This window comes from Eurosta solidaginis, chromosome 5 (assembly GCF_040869045.1).
Source record: "Eurosta solidaginis isolate ZX-2024a chromosome 5, ASM4086904v1, whole genome shotgun sequence".
Taxonomy (NCBI): domain Eukaryota; kingdom Metazoa; phylum Arthropoda; class Insecta; order Diptera; family Tephritidae; genus Eurosta; species Eurosta solidaginis.
This window is the reverse complement of record NC_090323.1, coordinates 32,689,908-32,710,421: the sequence shown is the minus strand read 5'-3', so window position 1 is coordinate 32,710,421 and position 20,514 is coordinate 32,689,908. Positions and strand designations below refer to the sequence as shown.

Genomic DNA, 20,514 nt, shown 5'->3' with positions numbered 1-20,514 from the left:
TGAGTTACCAGCTGGAACATAAAGTCCCGAACTTCAGACAGCTAAGTGCTGGCCAAAGTAGAGTAACCCCGTCTCTAATGCTACAAAATGGATATAAGTAGTCTAATTGATCTAATAGTATACACACCCGGAGGACATCATGGTAATTGGTTCCAGGATAATGTGTACCAAAACGATGTATTTGGCGCTGCTTTTGACCGGTCTCTCCAGCCAAGCAGCATATCAACCAACCAACCATGCCTCCTACCGTCCCAGTACTCGTGCCACCAGTACTATCAAGTGTTCCGTCGCCAAGTGGCCAAACTTTATATGGGGGCTAGAGGAGGTTTTTTAGCTGGAGCTAAAATCGTCATACGTCTACGAATCATTTGGTAATTGTGATTGTAACTTACCCTACAATCAGTTACAGTTGATCAGACTGGCTCAGGGAAAGTATAAGAACATCCATATATGTATATATATAAATTGTGATGTGCGCGAGTGACAGCAAGTGGACGTGTTTTGATCAAGCTCGTACAAACATAAAACTTAAATTATAAAAAAACCGAAAATAAGTATTAATTTACATCAGCTTATAAACTAATCAAGTCAGTAAAACACGTGTGGGTTTGTTTATTAAACTGCAAATACCAACCAAAAATTAAATTATCTAAATCTTCTGTGACAAATCAAAATTTCGTACCAAATCAACAAAATGAACACAACAACAATTGCTTGCGACGAATGTACACAGCCGTTGCCCGCCAATGGTGACTATGTTACGTGCATGCATTGCAAAAAGGCGTATCATTTCATGTCATGCACCACAATATCTAGTGCCACCTACATGGCCATGAATGCAGAGCGGCGTGGAAATTGGAAATGCCACAAATGCAGGCAACGGACAAAATCCTCTTCAAGCCAACAATCAGATGATGCTCCTAAGCAGCCATCTTCGAAGCCGAAGCCATCGTCTCATTCGCCTGCCGAAGCAGTCTTGGTGGGAACTAAAAAACGTATAGCCGACGGCAATGAAAATCTTGCAATTAATGCACAAACCGACTTATCCGATCTGCGAGCAGATACCAGAGACATAAAATTGCTAATTGAAGAAATGACTACAAACTTCACTCAGTTGCGTATGGAACTAAAAGAAGACATAAAAAATACCATATCACTTTTTGAAGCCAAAATTTGCGAATTAGGGCAGAATATTTCTGATCTCCATGAAAACTGCAACGTAAAAGACATTCGTATTTTAGAACTAGAGCGAAAAGTAAACGAGATGGAACAACATAGGTTAGAAAAAAATATTGTTGTGAAAAACGTTAGCAAAGGAGATAATGAAAACCTCCAAAATATTGTGGAACGTATGGCACACTTTGCTGGTGTTAGTGTGAATGCGAATGATGTGGTCGATGTATATCGTGCGAAGGGAAAAAGTGACAACATCATAGTCAAAATCTCCTCGGTTCGCAAAAAGAGAGAGGTATTGAAAAAAGTACGTGGAGTTAAGCTCCATGCAAGCAACTTAATTGATGTAGGCAAAACTTCTAGCAAAGATACTGGATAGAGAGTATACGTTTATGAAGATTTGATGGACAGCAAGAAATAAAGCACAGGCGTCGGCCTGGAAATTTGTTTGGGTAAAGGGGGGTCGTATTTTAGCAAAGAAGGATGAAAACAATAAAATTATTTACATAAACTCAGAAGTAGATATAGACATCATCAACTAATTTATTAAACTGCCAACAAGAGCTTCACATACATAAGTATATTTATATCACCTTATTACTCAAATCTTTTTTATTTTTCTGAATCTTTAGTATATAAAGTACAGCTGTACCACTTTATATACTCCGTCAAATTTTAGAATTACCTTCCTCTATAAAACTTCAAATACTTCCTAACATTAAGAAAGGTATTATTTTAATATTGCCTTTTATTTGTATTATCACTGTAAACACCTACACACTTTATTAACTTAACTATACAATTTTTCTTATTTTTCTCTGGCTCCACTATATTTATATAATAGTATTTTTATAATGAACCACACAACAACAGAAATATTTAAATCCTTTGCAGAAATTGATACAAAAAACTTTAAAAAATATGATTTTAAATACACGTGCTTAAACATACGTTCAATGAGAAAAAACTTTAACGCGTTTCGAGTGGAAATTGATGAGTTTATCGATAGCATTGACATATTGGTACTAATTGAAACGAATATAAAAAATGATGAGCAAAACCTGTTTCGTATCAGCGGATTTAATGTTGAATTCTTAAACAGAAGCCATAAGAGCGGGGGAGGCATTGCTGTGTACGTTAGAGAGAACATATGTTATGAACGAATTGTATATTCCACAAATTCTTTTGAAACTATCGAAATCACGTTTACAATTAACAATAACAATGTTCCTTGCATTCTCCATGCTATATACAGACCTCCGCAAAACAATGTTCGCACCTTCGTCGAAGAGCTTGACAACATATTGAAAAGAAAAAGCAAAGGAGAATGCACAATAATAATAGGTGATGTCAACATCAACATACTAGATACTGATGACAGTAGCGAAAATCTCTACCTTGATTTGCTCTCATCTTATGGTATGCAAAAGGTAATAAATGAGTATACTCGGGTCGATGTAAAAAGAGACACTCATACGTGCATCGATCACATTTTCGTTAAGAGTAGGGACATTGAATTCATGTCAGGGGTAATACAAATGAATATAACAGATCATTACTCTCTTATATGTGGTATGTCTTTCAATAAGCGAAATGAGCCCCAGAAAGAAAAACCACAAGCTATTAATGTTATTGATAACAAAAAATTTTATGAAGAGATAATGAAGATGGACTGGGATGATACTTTTGGGTCAAATAGCGCAAACGAGATGTGTGATAAGATACACTGTAATTTTAGACGTACCTATGAGAACTCCTATGTTAGCAAAACGATCACGGCACCGAGAAAGACGAATGTTTGGATGACAAATGACCTAAAAACTTTGTGTAAAAGCAGGGATAATTTATATAGAAAGTGGAAAGCAAAGCCATGGGATAAAAAAGTAGAAGTAGACTATAAAAAATTTAGAAACTACGTCAATAAAGAAATACAAAGAACTCGGAATAGTTACTATCAAAATAAATTTTTTGAGTACAAACACGATAAAAGAAAAACCTGGCAACTCGTTAATGAGATTGTTGGTCGAAAGAGCGTAAGCCCAGATGAGCACGTTTTAAAGAACTTCAAAAATATTAGCACAAAAACTATCTGTGATAATTTTGCAACAACATTTTCTGAGGGCGTAAAAAGGGTAATTCATCACTGTGATATCAGGTCTTTGAACGCGCCACAATGTCCGATACCCAACTCCATATTTATAAAAGAAATTACTGATACCGAGATATTGGCAATTGTAAAAACACTCGATGAAAGGAAGGGCCCAGGATATGACGGTATTCGACCAAAAGATATAAAAAAATTATCACATATTCTAGTCCCGATAATAGTGAAACTAATTAACCTTAGCATAACCCAATGCGAAGTCCCCGTAGCTCTAAAGATATCTGTGGTAAAACCTATATATAAAGCCGGAGTGAAATCTGATATATGTAACTACCGACTAATAGCTATATTACCGGTTATTGAGAAAATAATGGAAGAAGTTATTGTCAATAGGTTGATAGAGTTTATAGAAAAATATAAAGTTATCGACTCCAGACAGTACGGTTTCCAAAAAAACAAAAACATAAACCAGCTGCTGGGTAAATTCTCGTCCAAAATCAATGAAAACTTGGGAAAAAATCATCACGTCCTTGCCCTATTTATAGATTTCAGCAAAGCATTTGACACCTTATCACATGAAAAATTGCTCGAGGCGCTATATAACGCCGGGATAAGGGGGGATTGTCTTAAATCGTTTTCAAGCTACCTAGAATTGCGAAGTTACAGTGTAAAAATACAAAATGAATACAGTAACCAAATAAGTTTGTCGTGCGGAGTCCCGCAGGGTTCTAAACTAGGGCCGATTCTGTATATAATATACGCAAATAGCATGCTTAGAGCACTCAACAACTGCGAAGCCTTTGCATACGCAGATGACACAGCTATAGTAGTGCCACACAGGGATCTCTGTACTGCAATAAGCATCCTGCAGAGAAAGTTAGATGTAGTAACCAAATGGGCGCACGATAGTGGTCTGGCAATAAACGTAACGAAAACCAAACTAATGCACATAAGACCCCCGCATATTTCCCAATCAACAATTCGGCTAATATTCCATAACCATGATTGCTTACATAAAAATCAGACATCCTGTAACTGCAACGAGAATATAGAAACCGTTCCATCATACAAATACCTCGGTGTTATTCTCGATGAAAATTTTAAGTGGAATGCACACATTTCCCATCTCCAAAGAAAACTAAGGTCGACGTCGTACGTCTTAAGCCATCTAAGTTTCTGTACGAGTTACGACGTGTTGCTCCAGGCATATTTAGCCCTGTCGGAGTCTTACTTAAGACACGGAATCGCCGCTTGGGGATCGTCAACATATTGTAGGATACTTCAACAAAGTCAATATTATAATTTGAAAATACTTGCCAAGAAGAAAAATATATATACCCCAAATCTTGAAATAAATACAGCCTTAAAATTACTAGACGTAAAGTCCATTTTTAAATTAACGATACTCAACGAGTTTTACGATGAATGCACATTCAAAATTCCTATCTCCTACGATCATGGAACGCGAGAGGCGGTTAGAAAATCGCCTCGTAGTGCCTAAGTGTTCAAATAATTATGGTAAAAACACCCTATCTGTACTGCTTCCATCATTTTTCAATGAACTACCAAAAGAGCTTACAAATCTACCGAACACAGTCAAAAGAAAAAATTTTATTAAAAATCATATTAAAAGTTTATTGTAAATGAATTCTCAAACCGCAAAACTTGCACAATTACTGTAAACCGTACCTTATTTTAATTCAGTTGCTTTTTTAGTAAATCAGAGTGTAACGCTATCCATAATTGAACTTATTGTAAAAATACACAAAATAAAAATGTTTTTGTAATTTTGTTATGTCATTTGTGCACATTGTATATTATGCAATTGTTAGTTTTAATCATAAAATCTATAATATAAACCTGCAGACAAGCACTGTAGCTTCGCGGGTTATATTTAAAAACTTGTCGATCTTATATATATGTTGTATTCAATAAATATTCAATTCATTCAATTCTTTGTACCAGTCTACAGCTTCTCGAAGCTTTCCCCCTTTCTGCTTTTTGTTCTTCATCATCAGGAACCCTACTGAGGCTTTTGAATGGTTCAAGCTTCTAAACACTGACCTAAAGTTACACTCTATAGAGCTGCAGCAAAAATAAGCCTATTTCCCAGTTGCATTTGCAGGGTGTTATGCAAGCAGACCTTGTCTAATTTATCTTCTTTGGGAGACTGTGAAATAGATGGCGCCTAAAGCTATACTCAGAGAAGATGTCTGACCTTCAGAGGCAATGTCTGTTTTTATTGGCTTTGCCCAGCCTTAAATGTCTAGCATCAGAGTAGGCGAAAACTTTAATAAGTACGTATATACTTTTTATTTTTTGTGTGAATTTTTCATATTTCTGCCATCGTATTGGTATTAGAATGGTGCCTACTATTAGGCGCCTTTATGATGCAACTCACATCTTGCAAAACCTGAAAATATTTTCGTTAGGCATCACGTTCAATTCGCACTTACTTTAACTTATAGTTAAGCACATTTGTTTACATACATATAAATTTTATCAACTATAATTATTTTCTTTTCTCATTTTAGGTAAGTTTTTAATGAGACATTTGGAGAAGCTAACAAAGAAAGTAAGTTGAAATTATATTTAACGAAATTAAAAATAGGAAAATATTGATAAAAATTGAGCTTAAAGAACTTCGGGTTCTAAATACTTTAATCCTTCAATTTGAAGTAAAGAACTTTTTCAAGTTATTCTTAATAAACACTTTTAATAGCATTGGATATAACGCCTCCCCATTTCTACAATAACAAAAAAACATCCTACAAACTTAGGTAAAATAGAATGCTTATGCTATTGCATTTTTAGGGCAGTTTCCGTAAGCAATAACTCAAAGTGAGTGTAAAGTTCATTTTAAATACAGACTTGGCGCATTTTTTTACGATCAACTCACTGCCATAAAACTAAAAGGACATACAACATCTAGCACCCACATATAAACTGAAGTCGTAAATGTTACACAAAACTCAAAAAAAAAGAAAAGGTTAATAAAAGGAGAATCATAAAACTTACGCGAAACTGCATTATAAATGACAGACGCATTGGAAAAATGTTGTAAAAGCGCATGTGAAACGACTCAATTCTCACATTTCCTGAAGACAATTGCAATGAAGTACGCTGTGGAGTGACTGTACTGTATTGTATGATTTTATTTAGTATGTGTGCGTATGTGTATGTGGTTTAAAAGGAGGAATGAAAAGGCACGCATGTTGTAATAGTAATGCATAAAAATCCAAGTGGCAAAGCGGAAATCTAAAAAAAGGTACAAGCTCTTGTAGTTAGTTTCATGAAGAATGTTTTGCGTGCTGAATTGCAGACAAGGCTGCTAAACTTAAACGTAGAAGACGTGCTTTTTTGACGAAGAATAGATCATGTTATTCGGCTAGTTCCTGATATAAGGATATGGCTCCCCGTACGCTGCTCACAATAACTGCCGGGTACTATAATAAAATTGGCAGTCAACTTATAATTATGACCCCTGTTACTTTGGGTGCCTTTTGAATCGTATGTTAAATTTTCACCCTCCCCTCTTCACTTCCAAATTTTATAAAGAACTTGGGGTCGCCAGAGTCTTGCCTGCTAAATACGTGTATTTATCAATATTTGTAACAGGATTCCCCTTGCATAAGTGAGGTTGACAATTCGGTTGCGGAAATTCTGAAGCTATAGAGCTTTGTATTGCGCAATCAACCCTTTGAAAACTTTCTGAGCTGTATGCTTATAGTTCTCGTATTTGACTAGGAATAAATCGTCAGCGGACGTTCAAAGGACAAAAGCGAGTGATAGTGGTCAACAAGATGCTGCGCATGTGACATTCATGCTCCGTAGGCCCTCGTAAAGATAGGTGGCAAGCGATGCGATCTCATTGGTAGCTTTTGCCAAATTTATTCTATATTTATCGGTATTTCTATCGTTTTATGGATTATATGTTTTGACCGCCGTGGTGTGCGCTACTGCGCCGCCTAGCACACTAATGATCCTGAGTTCAAGTCCAGGGCAAACCAACATTCAAAATTTAGAAAAAGGTTTTTCCAATTAGAAATATTTTTCTATGCCGGATCGTCTCTCGGTAGTGGTTTGGCAAGTACTCTGAGGGTATATTGTCCATGAAAATTTCTGAGTGATTCATCTACCTTGCAGATGCCATCCGGGATCGACATAAAGCATGTAGGACATGCCAATTCGTAGGAAAAATTAAATAGAATAACGATGACAATTGGAAAAAAATTCGACCCAAATCTCCTTGGAAGTAAATTGCGCCAAGTATACAAAAAAATAAATTTAAGGCGCGGTAACCTCCGAATAGATCTAAGGCCGAGCTTCTCTTCCAATTTGCATCGTGCTCCTCTTGATTTTCCCTGCAAATTGGCCGGACGTTATTTTATGCCGACTCCGAACGGCATCTGCAAGGCAGATGAGTTTTCACTGAGAGCTTTTCATGGCAGAAATACACCCGGAGCGCTTGCCAAAACCTTCCGAGGGGCGACCCCTCTTAGAAAAATTCTTCTAATTCTTCTTCTAATTGAAAAACCTTATTTCTAAAATTTTGATGTTGCTTTGCCCGGGGTGTGAACCCAGGGCATACGGTGTGGTAGGCGGAGCACGCTACCATCACACCACGCTGGCCGCCAATTGCGCCAAGTATTTATTTAAAAAATAGCATAGGTGACAATTGGCCTCACAAAAGCATTAACTTTCTAGTACTTTCTTTATAATATAGCCCCCATGTTTTGTCATAGTCTCGAATGCAGGCGAAAAAAAATCGTGCTGCATTGTTTTTGATAGAATTAAGATAAGCATTCCAACTGACAGTTCTGGCCAGCGCCACCCACGGATGGTTCTGGCATGGATTGTTTTCTTCTCCGGGTAAAAGGCACCATGAAAATTTTGTAAGGTTAGACAGTTAGGCAGGTATACACAGTTTATAGGGTCAATTGGAGAGGAGAAAGTACAACCCCTCAAAGGCGTCTGCTAGTGGCCACATTTGCCAAAGTTCCACCTCCTACCTCCAGTTAATTTTTCCTCTTTTCAACTAAGATAACGCCGCGCGAGTGATCATTGGGCTTATATCATTTGCATCCAGGCCTTGTCCGATAGCTTGATGTGTCGTGTTATCAAAAGCCTCTGAGATGCCGCAGAGGGTTATAATTTTAAATTATGAAAGTTTCTTCATTTTTTCCGTGATGCAATGGTGGGGGTTTCCGTTGATTTTCTTGGCTCAAAAGCAAATCGATTTTCGCACAGTTGAAGCCCCTTTAAGTTAACCATCATAATGTACTGATCCAAGATAATCTCCGTACCCTTAAAGTGAACCGAAGTGAGGGTTATTGATCGATACAATGAGGGCAGCCGCTCGGATTTCCCTGTATTTGCCATGAATACTACCTTAACCTCTGTTCACCTGTTTGGAATGCAGCTAAGCAGCAGGCATGGATAGACCCCATTCGGTCTAAATGAGTTGATCTAAATGAGTTGAAAGTAGAAAAAGTATATTGCACTCGCTTTACAGTGGTGAGGTTTGTTGTTAACCTTTATTTTCTACCGCTAATGGTTGACAAGGTAAAAAAAAATATGTTGATTGAGCCACGCCCGTCGGTCCGGTGACACGAACCCATAATATATTGGCATTTAAAAAATGCGACAACAAAAATTTCGAAAAATTGGTAAAATGCGATAACTCATTGCCAAAATTCAATAAATTGATGAAAATTGATGAGTGGTTTGACGCAAAATAGAAATTTGTTAAAACTTTGGGAAATGGGCGTGATACTGCCCACATCTAGTATAAGAAAATTCAATAGTTTTAATAGCCGTAAATAAAAAACCGTTGATATCATTTTGCAACTTGGTAGAATTATTATTCTTGGTAGTATAAACAGATATGAGCAAACCCGGTTGTTGACCACGCCCACTTTTTTAAAAAGAGTTTTCTAAAGGTTTGATTTCAACAAAATTTCAAAGGTACATGGTATCCAGCTTCTCTGTAGCGAATATGAGTAACAATCACGTAAAATTACAGGTTCACACTACATGTTTAACTTGGTTTATTAAACGCGTGTCCATTGGCAGCCATTTGTGTACCAAGGGTGCTTAAGTCTGAGCAATGGTTTTCAAAACAATCAATCAAAGGCGGCGGTTATTTCAGAACCACCTCCGACTGAAACAGTTAAGAACGAGTGCAAAAGGTCTGCAAAGCGGGGCAATTGCTATTTCTTTAGATATTCTTGTACAGTGTCAGTTGAAAGCATTGCGACTATTACCTTCTCCCAATGTTCCAAGTTCAGAACAAGTGCGATTCTCTGTATTGAAATGCCTTAAGTCGATCAAAACTCGGCCAATTCTTATGAAATTTGCTAACAACATTGTTTTTAGGATAGTAATTGCTTTGTAGTTTCTTACGTAGGCATCCCAAGTAAAACATACTCTACGTCCAAAATACAACAAAAAAATTAATTCCATCAAGATTTTATAAGAACGAACGTTTGTGGCACGTACAAATGCAACAACGACAGCGAAATAGTACGCGCTTTACTAGAACTTAAGGGAAATAAATTTCTGTTTTTTCTGTCTGTCTATAGTAAGCGAGTATTTTGCACATGCAAGTATTTGTGCGTGAGTGCGTTTGCGTACACGAATGGCTCATTCGTGCAACTCATAAAAAAGTCATTGCAGTTAAAAGTGGAAAACTTCCGGTACTACAAAACAAGTGACAAACTGTAGATAACAGTTGCAACGTAAAATGAGTGCGAGCGGTAGTTTGTTGTAAAAGTTATATACGTAATAGTAGGGGTGTTTAAAATAGTAATGGTAGTAATAGTAGTCAGCTGTTAAAGTGCATGCACAAGACGATAACATTTGTGCAAGTCATTAAAATGACAAAAACCGTATAGCTACAAGAACAACAGCAACAAATAGTTGCAGTGGCGGCAGCGTTGTCTTGCAAGTATAAAATGTAATGAGAAACTAAATTAAGTACAAGCAATAAAAAGTCAATATCAAAGCAAGGAAACACATATGCCCCACATTTCCAACAATGGCAACACTGTATATATTTAAGTACAACATTTGTTGTGAATTGAGTGACAATGTTATAGAACCCAGCATAAAAGTAATGTATACACAAATAAGGTTATTAAATAACGTGATTATATGCAAGAAAAAAATTTTCGTAGTGTTGGGTCTTCTGTATAGGATGAGAGAATTTGCTTGGACTCGAGTGCTTGAGTCAAATTTGGCTTGTCCTTTTTATACCCTGCTGTATTTGTACAAAGGTATTTTAACTTTGATTGGATAACGGTTATTTTTACAGGTATAAAGGAATCGAGATAGATATAGACTTCCATATATCAAAATCATCAGTGTCGAAAAAAAATTTGATTAAGACATGTCCGTCCGTTCGTCTGTCCGTCCGCCCGTGTGCCCGTTAACACGATAACTTCACTAAATATAGAGATATTTTCACCAAATTTGGTACGCGAGCTTACCTGTACACAGAATAGATTGGTATTGAAAGGGAACGAATTCGGATGATAACCGCACCCACTTTTTATATATAAAACATTTTGGAAAACACACAAAACCTGATTATTTAGTAAATAATATACCTAGAATATTGAAATTTGTCGTGTGGACTGATACTGAGACTCCTGAGAAAAATTTGAATAATTTTATTTAAATGGGCGTGGTACCGCCCTCTTGTGATAAAAGCAATTTTACAAATATTATTAATCATAAATCAAAAATCGTTAAACCTATCGTAACAAAATTCGGCAGAGAGGTTGCCTTTACTATAAGGAAAGCTTTGAAGAAAACTTAACGAAATCGGTCAAGGACCACGCTCACTTTTATATAAAAAATTTGTAAAAGGGTCGTGGACGAATAAGATAAGCTACATCTCTGCAAAAAAAGCTTTATATCAATGGTATTTCATTTCCCAAGCGGATTTATTGCAATAAATAGGAAAATTTTCAAATTAAAAAAAATTGGTGTGGCACCGCCCGTTTTATGACTAAGCAATTTTCTATGTTTCGGGAGCTATAACTCGAAGAAAAATTATTTCGGAATTGAACCATATTTGTATGTATTATTGCGCAGCCTTGTAACACTATTAAGCACACAAAGCAAACAACAACAGCATTTCAAGTGTACCGCTGGGTATGTAATGTTCGGTTTCACCCGAACTTAGACTTCTTTACTTGCTTTTTTTAACATTTACATTTTATATACTAAGCTAGTATTGCTAGGTAGCACTAAAACACTATACTTTAGTGAAAAAATTCAAAAAAGGACCTACAAATTACAGAAAAGGATGAAGAAGCCTATCCTCGTGTGATCTCTTAGCAGTTTTTCGACACCGTACCTGATTCGCGTATCGGAAATGTCTGTCCGATAGAAAATTAATCAGGCTTGAAGACTCATTGATAAAATATAATCAGCTCTTCCATATTCAGCAAGCTAATTACGCTTCAACAAGCGAGCTTGGAGCGTCATGTCACTTGTTAATTGACATTTTTAACCAGAGCCTTCTTAGCTAACTAACTGGTTCTTCATGTATAATTTTTAGAATTTTTTATAATATCGCCGTTGGAGCTCACGTACTCTGTAAGACATCGATTCTGACTTCCTTCATTTTGAAATAGAGAACAGGTTAAGCTGGAAAATATATTAACTGGAATAGAGAAGGCTGGCATTGCTTTGCTAGACTAAAACTTACAAAATGCTGGAGTGCTAGAGAGTATTGTTATACTAAACAAGCTGCCCGGCATAGATGCGAACAACAGACTTCCTCTAGCTCTCACTAATCTATATAAAACACTTTAAGGTGAGGTGTTCAACGAAAATGGACCATCAAAATCATGCATATGTGTGGATAGCAAAGGAGAGCATCATGTCACTAAGCCCAAACTGATCCAAAAGGGAATTCGGTATAGGTCTAGACTCTAGGGGTTCTCGCCCGGCTGCTTAAATTTTGTTTTCTCCGTTGGTCTCAAAACGTATTACAAGCGTAAGTACTATAAATAGAGACTGCTTTTGCTGCGTTCACACATTTTTTACTTTCTCGGTATATATGGTCTTGTTCTGAGATTGCTGCGTACAAAAGCAATAAGTTTTGCATACTTTTAGGAAGATTTTCATATTTTGCGTTTGGAGTTGTGTATAAGATGGATTAGTCAATATAGTTCCATTGAACTTACATTTTTTGTGTTATTAATTTAATAAACTTTTATTTCGGATACGGAGACTTGCTGAACCCGGCTACATGCGGTTTTTATAATACTAACGTGCCTAAAAGTAGATTTCAAATTTTGGAATAATTTTTTTTTGTGGAGAAAATATCGCGAAGTGAGCCTTCCAAAATTTAAAACTGCGCTTTCAAGGAAAAATTTGGGCTTTAAAGCTTTACGAGCTGTTTTTAAATGTTCCGAGAAAAAATAGCGGGTATTGCGATAAACTTATTTTTAGCACCTTCAGGTACAAATATTCCGGAAACCTGAGCTCTGACACCGGAGTCATATTTAACGCATCGAGGGCCTTTATTTGAGTTAAAGCTCATTTTAGGGTCTAAAATTGGTCGCCTTGTGCTATCACTCAAAGCAAAAGAAGTGGCGTTCTCAAGTCAGACGAAAGAGTACAACTGATCAGCTATATTTTGCACTGCTACAACAACAACAACAACATTCGCTATATTTTCGTAAACTACCAAGAAATTGTATACCATTCAAAATCACAACTCTGCATGATTTAATTTTTTTTTTTTTAATAATTATAAAAATTATCGCAAAATTCTTCTGACAGTGCCCTTTTATCGCATGCACAATTCAATTGTAAGCAAAATCTTGAACCTTGTGCCTGCATACGAAATTCCCTCAATAAAAGTTGCAATGCCAAAATGTCTGTCAATTTTGGCAACTCACTAAGCCAAATGAATTTACGGGAGAAGTTGTTAATAAACTGCTTAGTATGTATGAGCACGTTCTACTGAGTGTAAATACGAATTAAGGGAGCAATGCAAAAAAAAAAAATTTATTTAATTTAAAATGAATGCAACGCATTGCAACGTCTTGCTATCTACGCTACTTATGAATACATATTTTGTAAAAGCGAGTGAAATTTTTAGTTAAATAGAGTTGGCGTGGAAGAAATGAATTTAAATAAAGTTATTTAAAAAAAGTCTTTCAACGGAAAAAGTATTTTATTTTGAACGTAGTATTCTTGCAATGTGCTGGTCGTGGGTGGAAGTGTTTACAGATATTTTAAGTAAATATTTATAAATAAAAACATTTTACTTTCTAAGTTTGTTTGCCTTTTTGTTTATAAAACTCCCCATGTCTTCTGCTTACGAAAATATATGCAAACACTCCTTTTCTACATAAAATTAACACCTCACGTTCCAACGAATCACTTCTTTAGAATCCATTTGCACATTCCAGCAAAGCGACTAATAAACATCAAACTAAGTGCCTATTTTCAGGCGTTTCACCTTTTTATTACCACTCGAAACAAAAATCACTGACGCCAAGCTCACATTTGCAGCAAACTAACAACAAAAATTGTGGCAAATAAAAAATATAGTATAAAAAATAAAAAAGCAAACTATACCAAGCTACATACTTCATTCGTATTCATTCTAGACTCATCCGCTCAAACTCAGCTCATATATATTCTATTTAGCGCGCCTTATTTACCTGCTCAGACTCGTCTTAGCTGCTTGCCTTTTTTACTTCTTCTATGTTTTTTCTTATTTTTCATTTGCCACCCGAATACCTTTTTAGCGCAAACAACTTGACTGCACTAAAACCAAGCGACTTTAGCTATTTAGCCTTAAAGTATGCTACAAAAAATGTCGTTTGTCTTTAGTACCAAAGCCAGAGCTGTTAGTTTGTTGTTTGTTTTTTTTTTTTTTTTTTCTTACAAATTTTCTTTTTACTAACAAATAAGATATAGCAAAACATAAAAGTGCCAAAGCAAAAGTGCTATAGCTTTTAGTGCCTGCAGCATCTCATGTGTATTCTCAATATTTCCTTTTTTTATTATTATTATTTTTTTTTTGTTATTTGGTTGTACGTAGAAAACATTACAAACTTTAGCGTCGAAAAACAACAGTGCGAAAGCAACAATCACAAACAAAAATATATTTATACACACACACACGCAAACCGTGAAGCATAAAAAGTTGTTATTGTCAATTTGCCATGCGCATTGTCTTCGCTGTTGCACGCTAATGTGATATCTCACCGCATGCGGCTAGGGAGCTGCACCTCCATTTACTTTTCTTTCAAAGAAATTTGCTTATTTTTTCTACTTACCAAAAGTCACCATGAAATCAAATCTTGAGAGATATGTAGGTAGTCTACATTAGGGAGTTGTGACGCTATCAGCCATTTATGTGTTTATGCACGTGCTGCGATTTTGCGGATTTTACGCTATGAAAAATGTGAAAGTTTATTAAGGTGGTCCAGAAAGTTAATGCTGGGACATCAATGATCAAACTATTGGCATATCAAACAGAGCATGTTAGAAATTTAGTGTAATCACTAAGTACAACTTACAAAAATTATATATTTCTAAATACATAATTTAATAGATACTAACAGACCCCGCCAACGTTGTTCTATCCTAACTTTTGCTTATCTGCATACCCTTTAAAACTACGTTATCTCTTACACCCCACTCACCCTTCTCCCTTTCCTTAGATATATTTCCTCTCTCTCTTTCTCCTTTTCTGCATCTCTTTCTCCAGATGGGTTCTTTTATCTCCTACTGTCTCTTTCTCTGCATATATCTCACTTTCTCATTCTCAGTTTCTAGTCCACTAACCGAAAACAAGTCTCAAGCTCCTTACAGAAGATACCAATTAACGCAGTCACACACTAGTAAAATGCTTAGAACTGATTGGTACCTCGCTCATTTCTAAAAAAAATAGTATGTTATAGGAGTACGTATATTTAAATTTGTCTTTACAAATCAGCATTAAACTCGAAATCACCCCGTAATCACAATAAAATGCAATGAAAATCCATACCTACATAATCACATACACAGGAAATTGTGCTAACAAATGCTATCATCTTCACCATTTGCACTTACTCTAAGGCTATATACGTGAAAAAGTGGAATATTTCGGCTGAATGCTTGTCAGAACGTTTGGTTCAAAGCGAACAAACACGCGGATAGATTATGTCTGCACAACGAAATTAAAAATTTTAAAATCTGATTGCAAATAACAAATATTTCATGGGCCTGGCTCATTCCTATTCATAGGTACATAAATAAAAATTGTATGCATTTTCACAATTTTTTGCAAATTTCAACGCCCCTTTTTTGAATGCCATTTTCAGATCGCTGCTTTCTATGTGGAGTTATCTCATTAAATACGGATTAATAAACTTATCTTTTAAGATATATAAACTGGTGATGTTTCTACCAAGTTGTCATATATTGGAAATATAAACAATTTGATTAAGATGTACAACTAAGCATATCACACGGAAGGCTACTTCATAGTACAACGAACACTTTTCCAAATGTGATCGTGACCAAATGTTATCAACTTACCTAGCTCTGTTCAGCGAATTTAAATATAGAGGCTACGCTGAACTAGGTCACATTATGCTAGTAAAATATGATGCTGCAGCTAAGAAAGTATTTTTGTTGCAACCCGCCTACAGAAGCAGTGCAAGAAGGCAGCCCACACTCCGCTGGAAGGACCAGATGTAACACTATTTTAATTTCCTTGGCATTACCAATTGGGGTCAGATATATCACAGCGAAAAAGCGACTGGTGTGCCTTGTTCATGGTCATAACTATATAAATCGTAAAGATCACTTTTAAAATGTTCCCTCAGTTACACCTTCTGTCTATTATTCGCCCTTTTCATCTCTCGCTTGCATTTCAGTTCTTTGTTCTTCTCGCAGTTTTATGTGATTCGTGAGCAGTTTTTGTAGAGTTTTGGTAGAGGTAACAAACATAAACCCCAAAAATCCCGCTGCTTATTTCTCAGATGGACCATAAACAGAAAGAAAATTTTCATATTAAAGGTTAGTAATTTTTGGGGCAGATCAAGTGTGTTTTGTTTTTTTGGAAGAAATTTAAATTTTTTTTTTTTGAATTTTTATTTTTTTGTTTTAAGAAACGAAATTTGCGTTTAGCTGGCAAATAAATTCTGTAAAATGCATCAGAAAGTAACCTTCACACATTTAATTAAATTAAATTTCTTCCAGTAATGCTACTCCGAAATGCATATACGTGGAGATGAATAACCTCATTCGCATAATACATTTTCTTTAGCAACTGTAACACTTTAACGCTAACAAGTGAAACTTTTAACAATATTCAGCACTTTTTGACACCATTAAAGAAATGGCATTCAATTGTCTGCGCAAGACATTTTTTTTTTTGTGTGTTGCTTTTTTCATCAAATCTTCTATAGTAGTTCCAATTGTCATAAAACTCCCCCACAACACAAGCTGTCATTCAATCACACACCGCATTCCCACTGCGCATAACGTCGCATGTTCGTGTCATCGTTACGTGCCAATGATGACAATGATCACAAGAAGAAGACTCGCACTACTGTGGCACAGTGTCAATAGACTAACTATGCATGGGAGATACTCATCGTATTTCATTCTACGTTTGTAAAAATGTGTACAACGCCCACCTCCACCTATCAAATTTACCGATTTTTTTGCGTACGCTTGTTGCCAACAGCGCTTACAATTCACTCAACGTTTTTCGTGAATTTTTTTATAATTATTTATTCCAATTCCCTTTTTGCTTTTGTTGAAATATTTTTTTTTTTTTTTAGAATTTTTATCAACGCCATGCACAATGGCCAAACGCTGCGCGTTCAATATGCGGCTAAAAAAGTAAAGAAACTAGAAACCTGCAAATTCTTAGCATACCTTTAGGGTGTCGCGCATATTTCCTCCAATCACATTTTCGTTTTCTTCGTGTGCAGCGCAAAAAAAGTTTTTCTGTTTACTTAGCAGCTTTTCAACAAACAAGGTTTTCCAATTTTAGCATTTTTGCGTTTTTTTTTTTGTAAATTTTTTCTTGATCTTTCAATAATGTCGCTTGCGCGCCGATAAGTATGCTACGCTTTTTCTATTTGTTTTTTTTTTATGTGCTTTGTTGTTGTGTCACCTTCGTTTGCCGACGATGTTTGCGCCAACAATATTTTCGCTTGTCTACAAGTTCAATAAAATTTTATTAACGAATTCCGGTATGGCATTTCAAATGTTTTCTTATTGCTTTTCGAATTCGTATTTTCTTTTATAGCATTTTTTAATCGATATGATTATTACAACAAAAGCAAAAACCCAAAAAAAAAAAATGTTCAAATAATAATACAAATTTTCTTGTTATGAAGCGATTCACGTAGCGCAGTAAAAGTCCGGCGCTATTGTACGGATAATGGTCTCAATTGCTGCATACTTTAAGGCGCTTTAAAAAATTTTCTTACTCGTTCTTAGTTTTTCTCCTTTTGATTTTTTTTTTTTTTCAAATTTCTTCAACTCAGTTAAAAGTTTTGTGCTGAATCTCTACTACTTTTACACAAACTCTATACTCCGTCAACGCCACACCCGCACACCCGGACTAGCAAAGCCCTTTTTCGTACTTCTTAATGGCACCATTTCCGTTGCAATGCTGCGCAATCGTGCATAGTTTTTGCTACAACAACAAAACTATTGTCAACCATCAGCAATAAAAGCGTCAACTTAATTTCTTGTCTTTTCTCTTAACATAACTTTATTTCACTTGCATGCGGCTCTTCTCTCACTTCGCATACAACGCAAAGATGGAGATGTCCTTTATTGTCCTTCCCTTGATTTGCCATCATTTGATGTCAATTTTATTATCTTCATCTTTATTTTCGGCATGTAACGAAAATCTATAATTGTATTTATGTCAAATGCTTGAATAGATGTGCTTAGCATACCACCCAGCTAGTGTCAACAACAAAAACAACAAGCCATAAGTAGGGACAAGTTGAAATTGGGCGCCTGCATTTGAGGAGGCGACTTCAATGTTGATTTCAATTTTCATGTTGACAACGGCGACAGCGGTAAAAATAATGACTTTGACGATAATGACTAACGGAAATATTTGGGTATGTCATTATGGATACTTGAGGGTACGACTGGAGGGGAAAAGAAGGAAAAGTGAGCGTTCAAAAATTTAATAGCATTGAAAAAAACATATATATTTGAAAAAGGAAATAAAGCTGCTCACCCAAGAAAAAGGTTTTTCGTTTTTAAGGCAAATCCAAAAAAAAAAAATCTTCAAAGCAATAAAGTTAAGATCGTAACAAACGCGAAGTGAAAAAATACAATTTATTGCTTTTGCTGAAAAAAGCATATTTATGAAAAATATTCTGCGCGCCTTCGCGCATGATTACAAAAAAATTTACCAGGGATAAGTAATATGAACAAACAGGCTCTTTCTTGGGCAGTTATAAAACTTCTATTTCTCACAGTTATCATTTCATACCTATCTAGCATTGAAAAAAGGGGCTCAATGAAACGCTGCGCTTGAACGCACTGCTAGGAAGAGCGTTCAACAACATCCTACCAGCGGCCATTAAGAGGGTTCTATACCAACTCGTGGTTATGAGAGCCTTGTTTCTGGACCTGGAGGTACCGAAAAGTAGTGGATTATGCCGATGACCTTCCACTGTTTGCTAGTGGGAATAATCTGAACATATTGTGGAAGAGAAGTTTCATAAAACTTATGTTCGTACTGCTGTCGAAGGTAATTGGCAAATGTTGGCGGTTCTTTCCAAGGTTGGTACATTGTCTATATGACGAAATGGTTAAACACATTCTCTTCTATGACGTCCCGGTCTGGTGGGGAACACTAGGCATTTCTTCCACGGCCAAAAGGATGGAAGCAGTGCCTCGGTTGGCGATGACTGCAATAGGTGGAGCACTTCGTACGATACCTTTACTGGCAACAAACGCATGCAGGCAATACGGCTTCGGAACGCGGGTTATAATCTTGTGAATTAGGGCACTTTAGCATTCTTTTTAAGTCTGTCCGATCATTGAAGCCTATTCCAGACGGAGGTTGCCTGTACAAGGGATGCAATAGATCGCGGTTATCAAAGTGCCAGTTAAGCGCAGGATCGAGGGCTATGACTGATTGCATGACCTCATTTGCTATAGCATCCAAATACTTTTTATAAAAAAATATTTGGGTAAAATGGTGATAGCGCGCTCTGTCTGGCGATATGCCCAAATGAGTTCAAGATTGGGCGGGTCGTCCGCGAAGACACGAAACATAGAATTTAGCTTGGTGGCCTGAACAAAACGATTCCAATTAGCCCAGATAAACAACTAGTATGATAAGGTGATGCTGTGCAGTCCCCAAAATATGAAACTGTCCATAATGGCCCGCTCATGTGACAAGAATATCTAAAAAGGATAGCTGTTTAAATTGCCCGTCTTGAGGCTGGAAATTAAGCGGACAAGTCTCCTTAATTGGAATATTGACCGAAGATCTAGCTGAATACGGATATTTTCAGTACCGAGACAAATTACTGCAGTCTTCTTTGAAATATGTACGCCATCGATGCTAGTGTACTGCGGTAGTCTGAATTTAATTCGACAAACACGTTATGCAACCATATCAGCTAGGAGAGACCATTCGCAACAACATGAGGCTTCATACAATGCAGCTTCCCATTTCTTTAACTTTTAGCGGCGGGCTTAAACTCATTGGTACAATCTAATATAAGAGCTTGTGATTAATACCATTGAGCCAAAATAAATAAACCTTAAGATCGGCCTTCTAAAGCCTGGATAAAATGAGTGAAAACTTGCAGTGATCGAAATAAGCACGTTACACACATCCAAATATATCCATACCACGCCTGAAAATGTGGTGACGTATACGTAACATTTTGACTACACCATTTCCAGTTTAAATTCAGAAAATTATAGTTCAAGCTCAGAAAATTGCAACTCAAGTTCAGAATTTCCAATTCAATTTCAGAAATGAAGTTCAGAAAAATACATTTCAAGTTCAGAAAATATTAACTCAAGTTCAGAAAATTGCGATTCAAGTTCAGAAAATTACAATTCAAGTTCAGAAATTTTGCCAGAATTTCTTTCTTTCATGCAATGGCAATTAAAGTATGTAAGATGATAAATGTAAGCGCTAATAATCTGATACAAGGATATGAAGGCCTACTGTCTGTTAAGGAAGCGTTAGACTTCTTAGCTCACTT

The 20,514-nt window shown here is 36.2% G+C and overlaps 1 protein-coding gene across 16 annotated transcripts in view; it reads left to right on the top strand.

Annotated features, from left to right (window-relative positions):
* The window catches only part of LOC137251744 (CUGBP Elav-like family member 4), a 922,306-nt gene that overhangs the window by 635,244 nt on the left and 266,548 nt on the right, over positions 1–20,514 (top strand). Inside the window, exon 6 of one of the 16 annotated variants that reach the window (XM_067786553.1) lies at positions 5,812–5,838. The exons of the other annotated variants lie outside the window; for them this stretch is intronic. Coding sequence (XP_067642654.1) covers positions 5,812–5,823 — 12 coding nt within the window. The 3' untranslated portion in view covers positions 5,824–5,838. Of the gene's footprint in view, positions 1–5,811; positions 5,839–20,514 lie in introns of those variants that run through there. 16 annotated transcript variants of the gene reach the window in all.